Source organism: Anarrhichthys ocellatus, unplaced genomic scaffold, assembly GCF_004355925.1.
Source record: "Anarrhichthys ocellatus isolate YVR2014 unplaced genomic scaffold, GSC_Weel_1.0 scaffold62, whole genome shotgun sequence".
NCBI classification, from domain to species: domain Eukaryota; kingdom Metazoa; phylum Chordata; class Actinopteri; order Perciformes; family Anarhichadidae; genus Anarrhichthys; species Anarrhichthys ocellatus.
The window spans coordinates 772,566-779,376 of record NW_022280092.1 but is presented as its reverse complement, the minus strand read 5'-3'; the positions used below and the strand labels follow the sequence as shown (position 1 = coordinate 779,376).

General features: G+C 44.8%; 2 protein-coding genes across 2 annotated transcripts in view; one reads left to right on the top strand and one right to left on the bottom strand.

Moving 5' to 3' along the window:
- The first annotated feature begins 340 nt into the window (after positions 1-340).
- noxo1a (NADPH oxidase organizer 1a) lies at positions 341-3,793 on the top strand. The gene is made up of 8 exons (XM_031872236.1): positions 341-505; positions 621-701; positions 845-917; positions 1,015-1,198; positions 1,676-1,866; positions 1,966-2,082; positions 2,244-2,361; positions 2,499-3,793. Exons 1-8 carry the CDS (start codon positions 440-442, stop codon positions 3,334-3,336), a joined length of 1,668 nt encoding a protein of 555 aa, XP_031728096.1. The 5' UTR covers positions 341-439; the 3' UTR covers positions 3,337-3,793.
- The window catches only part of tbl3 (transducin beta like 3), a 15,544-nt gene continuing 11,555 nt past the window's right edge, over positions 2,823-6,811 (bottom strand). Inside the window, exons 22-23 of the mRNA XM_031872235.1 lie at positions 5,983-6,076; positions 2,823-5,304 (exon numbers count right to left, since the gene is read on the bottom strand). Of these exons, the coding sequence (XP_031728095.1) occupies positions 4,923-5,304; positions 5,983-6,076 (476 nt within the window). The 3' untranslated portion in view covers positions 2,823-4,922. The remainder of the gene's footprint in view (positions 5,305-5,982; positions 6,077-6,811) is intronic.

Here is a 6,811-nt window from a genome sequence, read left to right as displayed (position 1 = left end):
ATCTGGAACAAAGTCCCAGAAAGCTGCAGGTCTGCTGAGACCCTCAGCTCCTTTAAATCAAGATTGAAGACTTTTCTGTTTGCTGCTGCCTGTAATTGCTATACAAATAAACGTGCCTTGCCTTGCCTTGCCTTGCTCCACATTATTGTCACGCCTCACACCTCCGAATTCCCTAACCAGGAGAACAAGTTTCACTTTGCCTGTCACGGAGAGAAGCTGGACTTTCCTGCAAGTCTTTTTTTAGTTGCTGTTGCTTTTGGACCGTCCTCCCAGTGACGAGGATGTATTGTCTGCGTGTCTGACGCAACACCTGTGGGGGAAATATAAACACACCTGCAGAGCATCTCCGCTTCAGTCCCCAAAACCAGAGCGAGGCTGAGAGACTTGTGTTGCAGCTCAGACACCTGAATTCAACACACGTTGTCTCTGTCGGTGCATCATGGAGGGCCACAGGTATCCCATCAGTGTCGGTTTGATCGGAGTGATGCACAAGGAGAAGTGCAAAGTAAGCGCATATGGAGATGTTTCCTCTTTTTCTGATTTTTTTAAAGATGCCACATTTCAATTTTAAATAAAATCTGCACTTCTCAGTGATTCATTTTGCATTTTCCCTTTTCCAGATGTACATGACCTCCGTGCTTTGGTCGGACGAGAATGAGATTGTAGTTTACAGGACTTTTCAGGATTTCAAGACAATGCACGTGAGTAGAAAAGGCTACATCTCCTCTCTGCGTGTCGCGCGTGTGCATGTGGTTGTCGGTTAATTAATAACGGTTATGTTACCTATTAATAACGGTTCTGTTCCCTATTAATAACGGTTCTGTTACCTATTTCTTTCCGACAGAAACAACTGAAGAAAGCATTCCCACCGGCCAACAAAATGAAAAAATCCGCCAGAATCATTCCCAAATTTCAAGGTATGTGTTCGTAAATTACAGCTGCAGTTTATGCGAGTTACAAAGTGCGTTTACAGGCTGTTTGGATTCTGACTTCAAGATCCCTGTGTGCTTTTAGACAAAATGCTGAACGGCGGCGCCAAGAAGAAAGGTCCAACCAAGTCACTCCTGCGCCTCAAGTTCTTGCAGAAATACTGCAATAAGCTGCTGAGCTGCGACGAGCAGGTCTCTCAGTCTGCAGACCTCATCCAGTTCTTCCACCCCAAAGACCAGGACCTGCAGCCCGAGTTCGCCAAGAACTGGTAGGCTGAACATATTTATAGTAAATTAGAACACCACCTTTAGTCTTTTTGTGGCCATAGAACCCAGAGCAAACCCTAAAGACTTCGAGATGCATAAAGTGAGCAGTGACATTTTAAAATACCTAAATTATCCATTAAAGCGCATTCTATAAAACATGCATGGAAATAAGGAAACAATTATTCTTAAATCAACTTCTTCAGCCTTGTTTTCCCTAACACTGGTAAAAAAAAATGTAGCATAAAAATGTAGAAGCATGTAAAAGGATGGCAAAAATAGACAATGTGAGTTTTTCTGCCAGCATGTGGACCTGAATAATGGTAAATGCTGAAGTATTAGCACCGGGATAAGTCTGAATTCCTGCTCAACAAATTTGGGTGATTAAATGCAGACTTTGGGATTGGACTTGTGCATGAGCTGCTCTGTGTTTACCCGGAGAGAAATCTAGCTCCAAACTAACCTGCGACTGTCCTCCTCAGCATCATGGTCTTGCCATCAGAGGATGAAGTCAGCGCCGATGCGGGACAGGTCAAAGGTGGCAACGTGACCCAGCCGTTCGTCACAGAGACCTACAGATGCGTGGCCCCTTACGAGACCAAAGACACCAAGAACAAACCTTTCAAAGTGACGGTGGACGAAAAAGTAGACGTGCTCATCAAAGACCAAGCAGGTGAGCGAGCTTCACTGCTCAGTGTCCCGTCAATGGTTGGAACCTCATCAACCCAATTACACGGACACATGTTAAATATATGTGGTTGTGTTGGTTCAGGGTGGTGGCTTGTGGAGAATGAAGACAAGCGGATGGCCTGGTTCCCTGCCCCCTACCTGGAGAGCCTTGATGATGCTGATGCTGATGAAGATTACATTGATGGGAGCCCTGAGAGAGGTATGTCCATAGATACAGTTTCAGTTGTACCTCAAACATCAGACCATCAACGCTTGGTTTGTTTGCATACACAGTGCACGCAGTTTTAAAATACCGTAGCGGGTTAATGTCGGTCGAGATGCTACGATGTCGTGTATTAAAGTCGTGTCTTTCACTCTCAGGAGAGCTGTACACTGCAGTCAAGAGCTACAAGGCCACCAAAGGTGACGAGATAACCATGTCCATCGGTTCAGTGGTGGAGGTCCTGCAGAAGTCTGACAACGGCTGGTGGCTCATCAGGTATTTAACCCTTTGGCTGAACTTTGTAAACATCCTTCCAGCGGCATTAAAGATCATCTTGTTATAACGAAATTCTCACAGCTTTAAACTCCTCCAGACTTGAACCCCACATTCTTGTCTTTGTTGTTTTTTGACAGGTACAACAATAAAGCGGGCTACATCCCCACCATGTACCTGCAGCCCTACAACTTGCCTCATATCCGCATGACAGCCCACCATCGGAACCGCCGCGCCTCCTCCCCGACCCCGACCCCGACCCTGGAACTGCAGTCCAACCAGCTCAGCCTCTCGCAAGGAAACCTGCTGCAACTTCCACCCATCAGGTCTTCCTCACCCAACCTGCAACTTCCACCCATCAGGCCTTCCTCACCCAACCTGCAACTTCCACCCATCATTTCTTCCTCACCCAACCTGCAACTTCCACCCATCAGGCCTTCCACACCCAGCCCGCTCCAACCACGCAGGCAGCAGAGATTGACCTCTCTGGACATCCTGCCTGAAGAACCTCACTTTCAGCCTCCAGCTGCCACCTCACCTACGACTGCAAAGTACGTCCCTCCGCCCACGATCATGTTGGAGATGGACGGAAAACAGGAGAAGCGTGAGATGAGCCCGAGAGCAGATAGCGAGGAAAGCTTTTTGAGCGACAGCGACTTCAGCGACGAGCTCAATTCTTCCTGGGCGAGCTCCTCGTCCTTCAACCTGAACCTGAGCCAAAGCTACAACGGGGAACAGCTGCGTCTCAGCCGTACGCCTTCCCCTATGGCGAGCAACCACCTGAGCCCGACGAGCATCCCGGAGGGGAGAATGATGCCCAGCATCTCTGATCCCAACCTCTACAAGGGCCCGATAACACCTAAGGTGCCACCCAGGCCACGGGCCCAGGATATCCTCACCCGGTGTACCACCATCACCCGCAAGAACGCAACCAAAGGCAGCCTGTCACCCACTCAAATAGAGATAATGAGTCTCTGAAGTTTATACTGATGGGTAGCTTCATCTTTATTATCAAGGTACTTTATCTAAGAATTAAGAGGCGTTGCACCAGAAGCTATATCTATATTGGCCTTTAGCAAAACCAGTTAATATGAGTGTGTGTGTGTGTGTTTGTATATAAACAAGATTAATAAGGAAACATTAAACACTCATGAATGAACATTTATTTTCCATACTGGAATCCTTGTGTTGTGCCTTATATGCATTTTTGACTGTACTTGATTGATTTGTTTTCATGCAAAAGTAAATGTTTGTTTGAAATACCAGAGTGCAGGTAGTTCTATTTCCTGCTCAAGCCTGTTAAAAGCAAACTCAACTTGACGAATGGGATGTGTGTAAATATACACTCAGCAGTCTGACCGTGTATATTCTGTGTGTGTGTTCACGTGTTACTGAAGAGCTTGGAACAAATAAAACTTTTTTTTGGATAACTTGATTTCATCTTCAATTGTCTTTGATTTCAATTTGTATTCATTATTTTCAGTCGCTACACAAGTGAGGAGCTGGGACTTGGAAATTTCATTGTCAAATAGATTAACTGTTTCACCTCGACACTAGTGTTCAGCTAAGAGCAGATGAATGGCTAAAACCAGAAGGAAATTGTCAGTTTGTCTTATAATAATCTTTATATACATTATCCAAACTTCTTCACACTGCAAACTCAAAAACATTTGTAATTTCTTTTGCATAAGCAGATTGTATCTAGATTGATCTTTAGATGCATGAAATGGGATTTTTGCAAATTGGAATCAAACTACATTTGGAGGTGGTTTGAAATGTGACTCCAGTCAGATCTCTCAGTAAAGTTTTGGATAATGGGCCATAAAGTCTGTCATCGACTCATCATTTAGTGCAACTGTTTGTTGGATTGGTGCACAGAAATGTCTTCGTTACGTTCCCCAACCAAGTTTTACAGAAGAAGATTATCACCTTGTTTCCACTAAGCAACTAAGTTACAAGGAAGTCACGTTGCATGCAACTGACTGCTTGAACACTCTTAAATAATATGGTGCATTTGGAAAAAAATGAAACTCTTGTTAAATCACAAAGAACAGATTTTATTTATTATATAAACATTTGTAGTTATGGAATAAAAAAACTAATTGTGGTTATGAAAGGAACCTTGTGTGCTGTGGTCGAACCGGTAGATCAGGGCGAGACAAAGGGTGCTGCTGGTATCTGCAGTGGGGGAAGGGGACCATGGCTCAATGCCTGAATGTTTATGCAACTCAGTCTTCCTTCAGTCTCTCCTCTTTTCTTTCCTAATATCCACTTTGTTTGAGGAAATCAGGCTGGTTACATTTATTTACTTTTATTCTGCTTAAACTCCAAATGAAAAATAACTCGTGCACAATCTTTACTGGCACAAGACAGAACATCTTCACGAGCTGCTGAGACGGGGGATGCACATCTATTGTCGGTTTCATCGTCATCGCTCCACACCGGTCTCTCTCTCTCCCTAAACTGCCACACATTCAGTGTGTCAGTCCACTGAGTGGTCCGAGATAAGACGACCCCCCCCTTTCGGGAGCGAGAGTCATCCGTTAACGGGCCGGAGATCCCCGTCAGCTGGAGAAAGTCTGGCATTGTACAGTGGAGGACACTGGGAGACATTTCATCACTTTTGCTGTGGTTTGATCTTCCAGGTCTTCCTCTTCTGAGCTCTCCTCACTTTCTGAGTGGTGGTTGCCATTTGATTTGGGGCTCCCTCCGTTTTCTACTAACCCGTTGTTGGTGGAGGCTTTCTTTGAGGCACTGACCTCATCGTCCCCCTCCTCCTCCTCTTTTTCTTTAACTGGGCAATTTGGATCTTCATCTTGTCCGCCATCACTGTCATCGCCGTCTTGTTTCTCCTCATCACCGCTTTCCATTCCTTTCTCCTTGTCAACCATAAAGAAAGGCTGTGCAAGAGGAGTGGTATCCATTTCTTCTTCATCTTGGCCCATGCTAGACAGGATACACCGACAGGGATTAGAGTCATAAACTCAATACATGCATTCACAACTTTTCCATTTCCCTGCATCGTTTACAGAAAGTATCTCGGTGTCGGCTTCACCTTCCACTCGACTGGGAAAGAAGCTTTGAAAACTGTCAAAACATGATTAAGAAAAGGAAAAACGTGGCAGCACGTCCGGTCTAACTCGGAATGCTGCTCTGCCACATTTTCCTTTTCCGTATTTGCATGACAAAAGAACACGAAAAGACAACAAGCGTTATGCGTTTGTTGGAAACCTCGACTGGCTCAACTACATACATGTCGTGTTTGACTCACATAGTGACAATATTTTGTTAATGAGCAGAAGTCACAGAGTTGTGCTGAACTTAAGACTGATTGATCTTTTTGCTGTACTCAGCGGAGAAAGTTACTGAGCTTTTGTCTGTGACCTGAGAGGTTAAATAAAGTGCGAGAGACTCTAAATGGAGACAGACTTTCTGGAGCAAGGCAGCGTCTCATTGCATGAACGGCTGCGCAGTGTTTGAGCGTCTGAAAGGCCTTTGAGCGAATTAATCTGTTACTCCAACTGAATTTCCTGGATCACATTTTATTGCATCACTGGTAGAATAAACAACATGACCACAGCCCCAATGCGCCGTTTTAATGCTTTCGTTTCGTGAATCTCTCACCTGGACGGTGCTCCGGCCACTCTCATCTTCTGCCACATGTAGTTCAAGAACATGGACGCCTGCAGCAGATTGCCGATCCTCTGCATGTGTCTCTCTGTGCGTGAGCGAGAAGAGTAAAACGGTCATTCATTTCAATTTGAATCGGGAACCAGAGCTAGAGGGGAACCGGCAATGACTTAGGCGTGATCGCTTCCATACAATACTTTCACGTTTACGTCCACTTTGCGTGTATAAACTACACTGTACTCAGTGTGTCTTGTAAATTGTGGTTTTGTTTTGACCGTCCCACAGAAAATAAAGCGAAGGAGTCACTCTTGAACAAATAGCTCCTCTTTCTGTCTCTCCAGTTTACCACACGCTACAGTCAAAAACCCTGCTGCCAGATTCTCTAAATGAATGTTATACTCTTGACACATGGGCATGCACCATTGTATGTTTCATATTTTACTAAACTGGGTCACTATGTACGCCCGAATCCCGACACACCCTGCAATGTGGCAGATGCCTTGAAACAGGTTTGTGGTTTCTTTGGCACTCGTTATTGCTTTTGCAACTCAGATGATGCAGTCCTTCTTATTATGTCCTGGATCCCACGTTATTATTTTTTATCATTAGTGTATTTTATATATTATCTGACATCAGCTGCATGTCTCTCCATCCTTGGCAGGGACAGTTATTTAGTCTCATTTTGCTTTTGTCTCATGATGTCTGGAAAGGAACTGCGTTCATATGCACATCCATACTGTGTGTATTTTACAATCAATTTGTCTCAGTTAAGACAGACACACACACACACACACACACACACACACACACACACACACACACA